This window comes from Polypterus senegalus, chromosome 1, assembly GCF_016835505.1.
Source record: "Polypterus senegalus isolate Bchr_013 chromosome 1, ASM1683550v1, whole genome shotgun sequence".
Classification (NCBI taxonomy): domain Eukaryota; kingdom Metazoa; phylum Chordata; class Cladistia; order Polypteriformes; family Polypteridae; genus Polypterus; species Polypterus senegalus.
The window spans coordinates 174,097,751-174,113,128 of record NC_053154.1 but is presented as its reverse complement, the minus strand read 5'-3'; the positions used below and the strand labels follow the sequence as shown (position 1 = coordinate 174,113,128).

Below are 15,378 nucleotides of genomic sequence, written 5' to 3'. Positions count from 1 at the left end.
ACCAAAATATCAGGCATTGATACACAGATCCAATAAAAATTATATACTTCGCCTACAATATGGGAATGAATATTTTATGCAACATGCTACATGAAGGAAACATCATCATTGTTAGCTCCATGAAAGAGAATGTAAGAGAAGAGAAGAAAATCAAGGGCACATCTTTTTCAGTATTCAGGGTGCACCAGTATGTTTTCAGATTAAATGCATATTGAAAAAAGGGAAAGGTCAGAACTTCGATGGCAACCTCAAACTACTGTAGTTTAACTAAGTATTCAGTAAACACAGCATTCATTCCAATGCAACACTTGTGAAGAATATGAGTACGCCTGTATTTATATTTTTATCCCTTTATAAACAATGGCTGACTGTGTGAATGGGGTGTCTTCTGAACAGTACTGATATTCCACTAGTAATATCTTTCTGTTCTGCTCTTGAGTCCATTGAAATCTAAATATGTTAGATAATGAGAACTTTATTTCATGTATTTATTTCTAGAAGGATTGACTACTGCAAAGCATTATTCACTGACTTATCTAGCTTTCCGTTAATTTAATTTAAAATACTGCTTCAAGAATCATTACAAGAGCCAAAAAGTACAAACACCTCTGTTGTGATGTCCTTACAATGGCCCCCAGTTAAGCTTAGGACTGAATTCAAAGTGTCATTTTTAACAAATAAAGCCTCAAATGGTCAAGACCATATTAACCAACCTGAACTTTTTATTACTTACAGACCAGAGTGTCATTACTTACAGAGAAGAGAGTGCATTGAGATTTTAAGACGATGGCCTACTTAGGATTGCAAGGATTAATAAAATAACAGTGGGATGTCGAGCTTTCAATTACAAAGCCCAAAAGCTATTCTGTTTCTCTTCTCTGTATCCTGATGTTGAACTTAGCAGTGGAACTGCTCTATTGCCAAGCTGTTCTCCTGCCCATATAAATGTCATCTTAGATTCTGGGAACCTTGGAATCATTGGATGGAAAGATTCTGTCATCAGATTGGACGGCCCAGTACAGACTCCACTATAGAATGCCAAGGAGGCGGTGGGCAGCTACTTGGCTGAGGTCACTAGGACTGTAACTGTGTGTGACTTTGCCTTCAACTGTCTCTCTTACAATTGAGCTTGAACCCCTCACAGGTTTATTTTCTCCATTTTTGCTGTTAACTGTAGTTTTTGTTTTTCTCTTTTCCATTGTCAACTGGCCACAGTTCAACAGTTACTTAATGGACAGATATTGTTGATTTCCATATGTGTTAATCTGTTTTTACTTTGTTTTCTGTGTGTTTTAACAAATCTGTTTATTTTAGTGTATTAATAGTAATTTATAAAATATACACTTACATTTACCTAAGAACCTGTAACAGCACTCTGAGCCCGCACATACAAAAACAGACTGAATTGAATTGAAGTTACCTCTTTGAAACTTGGACCCTGTTATAAAGGAAAAAAAAACTTATACAGCATATGCATGGGCTGTAACTATTGCTGCATTTTAGTCAAAAAAACATGCTGCTCAGGTCACATATAGTTGATTAATTAAATATTGTTTTAATTTTTCCAACATCTGTAATATTTATTTCAAAAAATATGTATGTCCTTTGTTGTCTATGACATTGCCATTTATTGTGACAATAGTGCTGTAAAGTGTCTGTTTTTGCCTTTTAGCCATTTTTGTCTTTTGTCCTTTTATAATTTTCCCAGACTCCCTTGTTTGTTTTTTGTGTTACTTGTAAGATAATGGTTATATATTTAGGATTTTCTGGTATGACCTGAAGCCCTACTTAAGGCACCTATTGCATACCTTAATGGTGTGGCATTAGCTAGCTCCTTAGCAAGTGTTTTCAAAACTCCTTTTTGTTCCCTTTGTAAGTTTGGCCTTTTTGACTATTACTGTTTTGTTTTTGAATTTAGCTATTAGCAGATGAGTCTTGGATAGTGGACTTAATATGGTTTTTAATTGGATTGTAGTTTTTCCTTTGTTTACCTTCTCTGTATTGTAATTTTATTTTGATTTTTTTAAAATTTTATTTTATATGTTTATATTTAGTACTTTGAAATTTTGAGATGGTGTAGGTTTTGGAGATTTTAAAGCTTTTGCTGCTTGGGCACTAATAACTTAATAAAATAATTTTTGTGAGTGGGCAAGGAGTTTTGATCAGTTTTGGGATCAAATTACATGCATTCCTGGATTATCCGAGATTGAATTATTAAAGTGGTACTTATAATTCTTAATTTTGCAACTCTAGACAAAAGAAACTAGCTCTGGAATTTTTGACTTTGGTTTTTGGCTAGCGATATGACTTTGCAGACCCTTTCTGATTTCCATTATCGATCCTTGCCTGTTAATTGACCATGTCCTTTTCTACTGGTCATCACTCATAAAAATTTTATTCAACTATTTTTTTCAATCCATACATATCGATGTCTGTGTCAGCTTCCTTTTTACCAGTACATTTGAACCAAAACCCTTTATGTACAACACAATATCCAAGTTCTATCCAGTGTGAAGAACATAGCTTTTTAATTTTATTTTCCAAAAATGTATTAACTTGGCTGTTCAGCTTTTAGTCCAATTTAGCCAATAAATCTGAAGTAAATTGAGAATGGCTTCATAGTTTAGGTTTTGGGCAGAAGTACTCATAAATGTCTGTGAAAAGTTTTTTGCTTGCCATTTTTTGTATGAACCCCCTTCATAAGGTTTCCACAGTGCTGGCATAAGCTAACTCAGTGTTTCAGTGAGTGCATACCCTGCTTTACCTGTTATATGCTTCATCACTTCACCTCATTTTCTGAAAACTGATTTTTAAGAAATACATTTCTCATTTTTACCTAATTTTGTATTGTATTAGATTTTTTGTAGAATTTTATTGAGCTTGTAGGAACCCATTGAGTGTATCGAAATTTGAACTTTCCTCTAGAGTGACTTACAATGTTTCTTTCATAAATTACTTTATTAAAATTTCTTTAAATAACAGAAGTCAAAGCTGTAATACCGAGTCAATATTTCATTATTAAATATATACTAGGGGCCTCCGCCCCCTGCTCTCTTCACTCGCCTACCCCCGGATTTGGTAAACCGGATTTACAATTTAAAGAGATTGTCAATTTCATTTAATTCATTTTCATTCATTTTTTTTTTTTTTTTTGATATTTGCCAGTAATAAAGCTGTAGTGAATCAGTTATTCCTCCTCCCCCTCAGGGCACACTAAGTGACAGCCACTTCACATCTCTGCCTCTCGCATTGTGAAGAGGGGGGCTGAATGCACGCTAAGGAGATATGGTCGCTCCTCAGAAACCCCCTCTTAAACGGTGATACAATGGGGAACAAATACATTTTTTTTACTTCGTCTGTTCTCGATTAGCTAGCTTGCTGCTGCTGCTTGTGTCGTGTTGTGTGATCTGCATGTCGCACTGTGCGTCGATCATTTAAGAGCCTGTACAGCAGCTGTCCTTTTGTCTCACTTCCTTGTTTCGCGGGATGTTAAAATGTCTCAGAGAAAATCACGTCTTGACCCAAGATTTTTTTATTATAATAGAGAGATATTAGTACATTGAAAGATGAAGAATGACCAATTTTGTTCAGGCGAGACAGAAAAAATATTAAAAAAAGAAACTGTCTATCTCAGGATAAGGATGGATTGTGGCCATGTGTGCCATGCAGTTATCTGCGTTTCTTTAACTTTGTCATCAATTAGACAAACCCCTCAAATAATAATACATCTAGTAAGCCTGTTTCAAATGAATGATCAGAAGCTATCTGTCAGAATTCAACGTGTCTGTGATTGAGTCTTGAATTGCTAGCCTGTAACTGCCCTTTCTCTCAACTTCTAAACATTAAGCCAACTATGTTCAAAGAATGATAATCATCACACAGGAGTTTATTATGTTTTAACAGATTAAGTTGAACACAGCTCAGATAACTGCTCTTGTAAATAAGCACTAGCGCTGTACTACAACACTTGTGGAGATTTCTAATACTGTAAATTTACATGGTGTAAAAGCAGCAGAGTGTCTTCTTCAACTACATCTTTCTACCTCATCAACAACTTGGACTTGTGTAGGACTCAGTTTTGATGAGAACACTTACAGCAATGGCATATCGTGTTATGTTTCGTTTCTCGCATTCAGACAGTGCCTCTGGCAGCTCTTCTCCGTCATGCGATTCTCCATCTGTTACCACAATCATCACCTTGGTGGCACCATCACGTGCTCCTCGTTCAGGACTGAAAGCCTCAGTGCTGCAAGAAAGATGATTGAAAAGAGAATGAAGTCAAAACAATCATTTCATGTTTTGAGGTGCTTTGCTTTAATTTTTACGTAAAGGAGAAGAAATAGTAACAAAACTCTTCTCCTTATTATGAACTGGAAATGAAAAGAAAAACCTAATGTGACCTTCAAATCACTGTTAAATGCAATATTGCAGTAACATTGCATTTTATTGAATAATCATAAAATACCACAAAGCAATCTTTTAAAAACAGGGAAACCTACACATATGCATTTATATGAAGAAAGTAATAAATGTGTACAAGTAGAAGAATCATATCCATTGGGCACAAGTCCATTACATGAAAAACACAGACTTACAGATTTTCAAACACTCACATTCATACAGGGAAACTTTTGGCTTGCCATTTAACCTAATACACATATTACATACATCTACAGTAGTCACCGCTATAATGAATCACAAAGAATGAATGAAATCAAACTAACTAGTCAGAAAATTGCGATTTTTACCTTAACTAAAGTAGTAATAATTTAAAACCCCATGTCACTCATAACTCCAGCTAGCTTGATAGTTTTCATTCTCTACCTCTGGCTCATCAAGTTTGTCTAGTGATTCTATGTCTATTGATTCTTAGTCATCTATTTTAGATCAAACAATAGTCAGATCGGACAGATCCTTCCCCACAACCATGCCTAACACACTGTACCCCAAACCCAAAAAAACATGAGGTTTCAGTGATCAACATCACCCAATGGCCATTATCTGTATCTGAACAGTCCATATTATCTCAGAGTCTTTCTTTTACTCTAACTTCCAAATATTGCTCATTTCAGACATGTATTGAAATATTCTACATTTTTTAATAAAATCCACTTATGTGCCTTCGTTTAGGATAACAGGAGAATCCATTCCTTGTAACCCCCTCTTTAAGGTCTCTTTCACCTTCATATTGATACCTTTTGCAACCTGATTACTAGAGATATTGAACTCATTAAGCGACATAAGCAAAAGAGCCATTCCTATAACACAGCGCTTCTCAACCTTTAAGTATTTGCGACCCGAGTTTTCATAACAGTTTTAATCGCGCCCCCTAATGTTTTTTGAAAGGAGCCCACTAATATCAATTTGTTCTTATTAATTAATGATATATCATATATGTATATTTTATTATACGTACTTAACTTTTATCAACATTTATCTAACTCTATATTTATTTTTCTAGTATCAGAATGTAGTTTAAGTTAATTTGTTTTGGTTTCAATAGATGTATTTTTCATTCTTGTTTTCTTTTTTTCACATCTTCGGACCCCCCTTTTTGTTACTTCATGCCCCCCTAGGGGAGCCCACCCCACAGTTTGAGAACCACTGCTATAACATCTCTATGGCAGAGCCCTCTGCTCTGCATATGCTTAAAGATGGCTCCTCTATTACTATTAGATGGGCCAGCAAAGGTGGTGCTGCTGGCATAATGGATACAACAAAATATACAAATAAAAGGGCCCACAGTGTTAGGAACTTTAAAAAAAAATCACTCTACAAATGTGTAGTTTAATTGAGTCTTTGATAATACATTTTTTTTCTCAATATCCATATATTTTATCTTCTCCCTGAGATGCTTTCAAATGTACATAATCCACCTGGGCACTCCTTGGTCACAGTGAGTATCCCTTTCATGCATGGCTGTTAAGCCCTGTAACTAACCCTTAGACAGTGGCTAAAGAACAATACAAAACAGCACATTAGAAAACCAAGTTGTGGTGGCATAGAGATAGCTGTATGGAGAATGGGGTTCTGCTGTCTTCATAAATCAACAGGTGTCATCGGATATTCACCTCAGCCTTGCTATACTGTAATAATTGTATGTGCTATAAGGGGCTATGGAGGCTGGAAATATGAAATTTCTTTATTTTAAGGCAAAGGGTTTATACCACACTGATGTGGGTAATAGGCAAACCATTATTACTGCCTAATTATTGTGCTTACAATTTCCTAATTAAAATAATTTGTTTCATTCCATTGCACTTGACTTGCTCCCTATATATTTATGAATAAAAGCACTCTGTCCACCATTCTAAGTAACAAAGGATTTCTTAATACATAATGGAATGTATTTTCTTCATTTAAGGCGTGTGGAAAAAATGCTGATTAAACACATCAAATATATACACAAACAAATTACATATTGCCACCAGGCTGTTGATGTAATGTCTGTGTGTCTGGAAGAGAGTAACATTAGGTTGTTTCTGTGTCTCATTTCGCCTTTGCTTTTTCTTGCTTTTGAAAAGGCATCTGTGTACCTTAATAAACAATGAAGAACTGTTACCATATACAAAATTAGAAAGTGTATTTTTCATTTCAATGTTTGCCATTTCTTTTTTATTCTCCTTAGAATCGATAGGTGTTTTACCTTGTGCTTATTTACATGCTTTATCTTGTTTGGTTTATAAATAATGATGTTATACTTATTTCATATTATTATTATTCACAAGTTTATTACATATCATTGCAACGAGGGACAACAATATGCACCACAAAATGAAAATGTTTCCATCCGAAAATTTTTCAAATGACTTGTGTTTGTTTTTTGTATGTGACTTCAGGGGCCAAGCTAACAGAGCAGCACTTTAAACTCCCTCATAAAGTGGTCAATTTAGAGGGGTTTGGGAATCCCATGGGAAAGTAGCTTGTATGTTACATAAATCTTTCATAAAGATTCTTGTTAACCATTAAGAGTCATTGATTTTTGGAACACTCACCCCTTATTAATTATTCTAACAGTATGCATATTCATGACCTGGTAGCAGTTGAACATTAGTTAATGAAATGTCCCACTTTGCTTTGGATCTCTGAAGAGTTTTTTTTTTTTTTAACTCCATGGTCACTTTGCGTTCCAGATTAAACAAATTACAATTGCGTCCAGTTTTTAAAGAAGAATTAAATTTATTTTGTAACGCATTGGAAGAAATCTAAAAGTTTTGGAAGAATATCATCATGTCCTCTCATTCTCAAATTGCTTCATCCAGTTCAGGGTTGCAGGGAGCCGCTACCTATTCCAACAGAACTTATGCACAGGGCTAGATAGGGTGTCAGACAAGAATATTCATTTTAATAATATTATTTATCCCAGCTAATGTGAGATCAGCATTTTGAGCAATTGGTAAGGTCTTGTTTAACACAATTCATCAGTATTACAGATATAACCTTGTCCCTGCTAGTAAAGACTCAACCGAATGTGAGTGTACTTATTACATAGCACCTCACATCTCATGCAACATCAAAAAAATGTGATCTGTTAGCTGTCTAAAGTGCTGTTTGCCATTATTTCTCAAAAAACGAATTTTTGGATTACATAACTGATTAGTCATTAATAGAAAGAACCCTACTTTACAGTCATCAGTCCATTTGCTTTTTTGCTTGATCATGTCATGTAATTTTTAGGTCCATAGTTTTTAAAGTGATGTCTGTATATGTAGCTATCTGTATCTCTTAACTTTATGTTTATTGAAGTAAATTAAATGCATAATACTGTGATCACCATTTACTCTTCTTGCTAGATGTCAATGTGTTTGTATGGCGATAACTCTTGTATTCATATCTTTCCACTTTGTCTGAGAAGATGTTTACTATTTCTGTCCATCATTTTTTGACATAAACAGCAATTCAGTCCAATTGAGAGCAGAGGTGGCTCTGTGGCTAAGGATCTGCAATAGTATCTGGAAGGTTGGCAGTTCAAATCAAAGACAATTTTCCCTCTGGGATTAATAAAGTCTATCAAATCAAAAAATCAGATTTGTATGTGCCGTATTGATAATGTAAGTATGTAAAAAACAAAGAATATGCATGTATGAATGCATCTTTACACCTCCATATTTCTACTGCAGAAATGAAAAATGCTTGTAATGCAGTATGCAGTTTTGGTGTCAGTGGAAAAGAGGAACTCTCAAAAGGACAGGGAATTGACCAAAGATTAACCAACATGATTTTAGGATATAATGATAATCACATTAATTAATTATCAAGATTGAAGAACATTTTTTAATTCTTTCATTGTGATACAATAGCAAATAGAAAATATAAATTACTAGGAAATGAAACAGTAGCGCTTTATCAGTTAATATGTATATCACCAAGAAATGTGATAAATGTCTTCAAGACAACTTTGAAAGATCAAAATTTATTTTTTTCATTACAGCGTTTTGAACTGTTTTCCAACAAATAAGAACCCATTTGAAGTACTTACTAATCCTCCTGTCTCTTTAGTGCTTGTTTATTAATCTGCTAATTCATCTTTGAAAATCATGAAATCTCACTTTTCTAAAGAAAACCTCAGACCAAAACTGAAAATATTTCCTACTGCTCATTCCTTCCTGTGTGAAATTCCAAGGATAGTGAGCTGGCATCAAAGGGATCTTGAAATAATTTTTATGCCAATGACCAAAAAGACAAAGCTAAAAAAAAAAAAAAGTTAAGTTTTTTTTGGGCTATAAAATTTGTTTTCACCCCTAAATTATGTGCTAAATATAAAGTTCTTCAACACATCTGCCAGGCGGTTCAAGACACTATTTACTTTGCCTACTAATTATGTGGTAAAAATAATGACTGGCTTGGGCGGTGTCTTCGTCCTGTGTTTTATAAATAGTACAAAAATGAAAGCAGGGCAAAAAAAAAAATAAAAAATAGAAAAAGACTCAAAAAGGCATAAAGTTCTAAAACTTTGGTGCCGTGTCTTAAGGAAGCATAGGGCATGGTAAAAAAAAAAAAACAAATTTCTGAAACTAGGGGGCAACACAATTTATGTAAAACTAAATGACTGACCTAAAACAAATCAATGCTAACCATATTTAAGAACAAAACAAATATAAAAAAATCTTGGGAAAGACATATTAACTAAGTTTCTGTTCACCTGGATAAATAAACAGGCTGAAAAGAAAACCATCAGCCATTAGGGTAAGTGAGGGAATACTGGAATACTGGCTTTGGGGCAATCTCCTCGTAGATTTTGGAGACATCACGGACTTGATTCCAATTATTACTGAGAAGTAGAAACTGATTTTTTTTTCCCCACAGACAATTTAGGAATCAATCACAGATAGGACGCCGGCCTGTCGCAGGGCATAACCACGTGCACCCATGTTCACTAACACTGGGGCCAATTTAGAGTCACCAGTTAACCTGATCTGCAGTTATTTGGAGATGAGGAGGGAAAACCAGATCATGTAAACTCCACACAGACAACAGCCAGCCACAGGATTTGAAGCCAGAATGCAGGATTCATGAGGCAACATTTCTAACCACTGCACCATGTGCCACTCAGCTTCCTCCTCAGAATGATGATTTAAAAAATGCAGATTACTTCTCTCTTCTAGGCATAGTTGAAGATTAACATAAACCCTTCAGTTTCTTTCCTCAAAGTAGCATGGATTTAACTCACAGCTTTTCATGGTTGCTTTACTTGAATCTATTCTCTTTGAAACAAGCTATTTCTGATTACTTTTTTTATATGACTGCTACACAGTTTATTATTTCTTAATAGGTGAAATCACTATTACTGCACCCAGTACACTATTTTCAGCAGCAAAGTGATGATCATCAAGAAAGAATAATTATTTTAGTACAAATGCTGAACTTGAAGGCACTTCAGAATTGACAGTGCACAAGCTGACAAGGGCAAATTTAAAAGAAATAAAAAAAAAAAAAAAAATACATACAGATAATACCATTTATTTTTTTGGGAGTTCATTGTTTATAAAAGACTAAACAAATATTTCAAAGGCATTATAACTCATTTTTTAAAACTGTAAACTGGTCCAGCATGAGCAAACACAGGTATCCACAAAAGACTGCGCTTCAATAAAATGGTGCACTGGGGGGTTCATTAATATAACTTGGTATGGATTTGAGTGTGAAAATATATCCATGCCAAAAAAAACAGAAAAATGGGTATGTCACAAAAAAAAAATCAGATTTATAAAACCTGTCGTACACACATTTCTAAATCTGTCACCTTCTAAATATGTGTACGGGAATGCATGTTAAAAATTTCCCTGAAACATCCATATATGGACCATGCTAATCAAGCTCATACATATGCAATATCGATGCCACAGAACTTCATTGCCTGGATAAGACACCTGGCTCCTGACATGTCGAGATTCTGCCACCTGCATTCAAGAATATCAGGCTGTGCTTCACAACTTAGGGCGCAAGGTCATGCACATCATTATAGGTCATCTCCTCTGTGCTCCTGAAGCCCAGGAAAAGTGTAAGGCACCATTGTTTGTGCAAGAAGCTGTTATCACCTGTCACATGTAATGAATAGTTCAGGCCATATGAAACACTGAAGGTTCAGCCAAAGTCACCTTCCCAACAAGTCAGCCACCACATACATCATGTCTGTCAACGTTACTTTGCCTCACAATAAATGAATCACGCATTGACCCACAGAGACAAGAGGTTTCTCAACTACATCTTGGCGTCACAGATGACTTCTGCATTAATTGAATGAAGCTGCTAACAGTTAACAAAAGCAGCTTCATTCTTGCTGGATTCTCTTATTGCAATATCATTCATCCATCCATCCATTATCCAACCCGCTATATCCTAACTACAGGGTCACGGGGGTCTGCTGGAGCCAATCCCAGCCAACACAGTGAGCAAGGCAGGAAACAAACCCTGGACAGGATGCCAGCCCACTGCAGGGCACACACACCCACACACCAAGCACACACTTGGGACAATTTAGGATCGGCAATGCACATAACCTGCACTTAGGAGACCTGGGTTCGCTTCCCAGGCCCTCCCTGCGTGAAGTTTGCATGTTCTTCCCCGTGTTTGCATGGGTTTCCTCCCTCAGTCCAAAGACATGCAGGTTAGGTGCATTGGCGATTCTAAATTGTCCCAAGTGTGTGCTTGGTGTGTGGGTGTGTGTGCCCTGCAGTGGGCTGGCATCCTGTCCAGGGTTTGTTTCCTGCCTTGCTCACTGTGTTGGCTGGGATTGGCTCCAGCAGACCCCCGTGACCCTGTAGTTAGGATATAGCGGGTTGGATAATGGATGGATGGATGAATGATATTGCAATAAGAGAATCCAGCAAGAATGAAGCTGCTTTTGTTAACTGTGAAGAGTCACATAGTGTAGCAGTTTCATGTTAACTTCATTTCAGTGGTACATGCAAACTTTTTCTTGCTATTCTTGTTTTGCAATGCTCAGTAGTGTAGAGCTCATAATGCAGAATAAAATGTCCCAATAATCCATGAATATGGAGAATTTTGGGAAGTAAGCTGTGACGCTGCAAGAGGGTTGCATGTCCCTCAGTCCAAAGACATGCAGGTTAGGTGCATTGTAGTTGACTGTGTTGGCTCCAGCAGACCCCCGTGACCCTGTAGTTAGGATATAGCGGGTTGGATAATGGATGGATGGATGAATGATATTGCAATAAGAGAATCCAGCAAGAATGAAGCTGCTTTTGTTAACTGTTAGCAGTTTCATTCAATTAATGCAGAAGTCATCTGTGACGCCAAGATGTAGTTGAGAAACCTCTTGTCTCTGTGGGTCAATGTGTGATTCATTTATTGTGAGGCAAAGTAACGTTGACAGACATGATGATACAGTATGTGTTTTTTGTGTATGTGACTGGAAAGAAAAGAACAGAATGAGCAGCATATACAGTATGATTTTCTGGTATTTAATGTATACACCCATACTTACACTAACAAACTGGGCCACCTTGGATCACCAACTAACCTAAAGTGCATGTCTGAGAGTGAGAATGGAAAACCAGAATACCTTGACGAAAACCAAACAGGCACAAGGAAAATGTGAAAGCTCCACACAAAACAAGAATGACTGGAAGAAGAATTGAAACCCATCCTAGTTCCATGAGGCAGGAGCCCTAACCACTGTGCCACCAAGCTATCTGTCCACTTAAAGGCATACAATTATTTGAATTAACATTGTTTTAATTAAAATTAGATGACATTGTAAAAAAAATAAAAATTTGTCCTAATCAGAGTTGCAGGGGCAGCTGGAGTTTATCCCAGCTAGCATAGGGTACAACACAGGAACAAACCCTGGAAAGGGCACCACTTCATTGCATGGCAGTTAATTTGAAGTCAGTTGTCTATTTTGGATTTATGTGTATAAGTAACAAACATTTCCAAACATAACTCCCTCATACTTAGCTAAATTCCTCCTAAATCTTATTTCATACTGAGAATTTTTCTTACTAGAACCTTTTCTTGTATCTCTGACAGAAAGTTTGGTAGTGTTAGCAAAACAAGAGCTACTAGTTTGGGCAATCTGTCTGCAAATAATGCTCCAGCCCTGCATGTTATTTAAAATATCAATCAAAATATAACCCGTTTCAATAAAAATGTGTCAGAAATATACTGGGTTAAATTTTCTAATAATATTAAAATAGATGAACTAACAGGTAGTTTAGGATGGTGGTTCTCAAGTTGAGTCCTGATGGTCCTCTGTGGCTGAAAGAAATCATCCTAACCAAATTCTGCTTTTTATCTGGACTTTTACCTTAACCAAGCAGTTATTTTCAGGTTTCTACGTTTTTGGGGTCAGTATAGAAATTGCAAAACCGTTTACTGAACGTCTTTTTGGGATGTAAAAAGCACTGCTGTAGGTTAAATGGAGATAACTTACTTTTTAATTATTTTATCATAAAAATTTACACCATTATAATTGTCATCCAGGAGTTCTGGTTATTTCAGCTACTGAGCACACTAGTGGGTATGATATTCAAGGAGCTCCTTTCAGCACTCACTGTCGTTTGCCAATTAACAGAGCAAACTAAATAAAAAAAAAAATTTAAACATTTAATGCTTTGAAAAAAAGATGTAAAATATGTCAAAAAACGTCTTACAGACATAAATCTCATTACACTACACTTTTCTAAATGCTGAATAAGCATCTGAAAGGTTGCTGATTCAAATCCCGTTACTACCAGAAGGGATCCTACTCCACTGGGCCCTTCAGCAAGACCCTAAACCTGAAAATTATTACTGGGGAGCTGCACAATGATTGTCCCTGCACTCTGATCCCCAAAGGTCATGTGAAAAGACAATCTCCCTTTGGGGATTAACAAAGTATATAAAAAAAGAGAATGACACCTATTTAAATAATGACATTAATTACAAGCAAAATGGCTTGCTGATTGTGAAAGTGGTTGGAACAAAAAATGTCATTCTCAGTGGGCCTCTAGGATGAAACCTGAGAACCACCGCTTTAGACTCAGCAAGATCTCTACACATACACGCGATCAGAATTGAAACTGAGCATGTACCATATGTCGCAAAACTGTAATCAAGATAAACACAAACATTTTCACATACAAAACAAATGTTGAAAGAACAACTATACAAATGTGAATTTAGAGCTCAAATGTTTCCCTTTTGGTAGAGACATATCACTATCGACTCTTGCTCACAACAGCTCTGAAATGCAGACGGCAGCTTCTGAAGACTGGGGGATGAATGAAAGACACATTTAAAATTATGAAAGGAACAAGCTGGTGTATGCCAAAAGTTACTTTAAAATAAATTCCTCAGTGTGTAAATGAGGAGACAGATGTTAGCTACAGTATTAAAGAGTAAAGTTCACATGGATGTTAAGAACACCCAAACTGCAGAAATAACATTAAGGAGGCTCATAAATAATTGAAGAGAAAAGGATAAATATTCAAAAATAGACAAACACTTGGATAATGCACTTCAATATAGACATGTTTCTGCAAATTAGTTCTTAATGAACAAAAATAAAAGATTGAAAAACTAGCAGGCCACATGGGCAAAAGAATAATAAACAATGAAATAGAAATCTAAACCAAAATAGTAGCAAAGTTGTAACCCAACTATGCCCAATTCACAGTTAACACAAAGTCTTAAAGTACTAGCCAATAAGTTGTTAAGGAAAAACAAAAGGAAACCAGTCGTAAAAATATTTTATAATTTTGGACCAATGCTGGCTCATGATGCCGGCTCAAATAATATGTGTCCTCAATGACAGATGACTAAAACCCTAAAGAAAAATATATTGACTCAAGAAAAGAATAAAGTTACAGTACTGTAAATGATAGTATAAATGATCATATTCACAGCAGAAAATAACCTTAAAATGAATAGAAATTCCAACAAGAATGAGATGAGCTTATGATCTTACTGTGCGACTCCAGGTCTACTTTAACAGAAGAAAGTGAGAGCATATGGTAGCATGGCGTAGTGTTTAAGAAATCTGGATTTCAAACAGTGAGGTTGTGGATTCAGTCCCACCACTGACATTGTGTGACCATGAGCAAGTCACTTCACCTGCCTGTGCTCCAATTGGAAAAGCAAAAGAAATGTAACCAGTAGTATCTGATATGTCATAAGTCATCAAATAATAAGTAATAACATGCAGACACACATGGCAACGCCCAACATGTGCTGCCACTACATCACAGTCATCTTGGATTGCAAAATATAACAGGTGCTTACAGCCCAAATGAAAAAGTAAAAAAGAAACAAAGAAATAAACAGCACAGTTTCTTGAAAACATTAAATAAATGCACTTAGACAGAAACTGTGAGAAAAACGTTGACATTAACTTTAAGTGTTGAGCCTTATTGAGATGTATTCATTCAGCTCGATTTTAACATTTATGTCTACGGCAGGAAACATTTATACTGTATACAGTTTTCACTTTACTTTTCACTTTCCATCAGAAAGTCCTGGTGAAGGTAGAGGTGACAAGTTACCAAACAGGACAGATCATACTATTCCATCCCCAAGGTGCTGTTATACTAGCTATAAGATGTGATCCCTTCAGCAATCTGACAAGGTCAAGAGTTCACCATTATCATTAGCTGAAGAAATGCACCCTCATACTGGATATTCTTCAAGTCTCAAAACTATGTTTTAATTAGTTAATCATAACAATCATGAACAGGGGAAGAGACACAAAGCACCTTTTGTGATGTCATACAATAATAATGACAGTTACTGCTCCACACAAACAGACAGAATGGTACACAGCAACTGTTCTAGAACCTAGGAATCTTGTTAACACCTTCCACATGATGTAACATGGGAACTGGTCGCAAGTCTTGAAACTTACAGATCTGTGAACATGTGCAGATTCCTATACTCCCTGAT

At 35.9% G+C, this 15,378-nt stretch overlaps 1 protein-coding gene across 1 annotated transcript in view; it reads right to left on the bottom strand.

Moving 5' to 3' along the window:
• Positions 1 to 15,378, bottom strand: part of itga10 (integrin, alpha 10) — a 144,656-nt gene that overhangs the window by 62,293 nt on the left and 66,985 nt on the right. Inside the window, exon 8 of the mRNA XM_039763251.1 lies at positions 4,096 to 4,246. Within this exon, the coding sequence (XP_039619185.1) occupies positions 4,096 to 4,246 (151 nt within the window). The remainder of the gene's footprint in view (positions 1 to 4,095; positions 4,247 to 15,378) is intronic.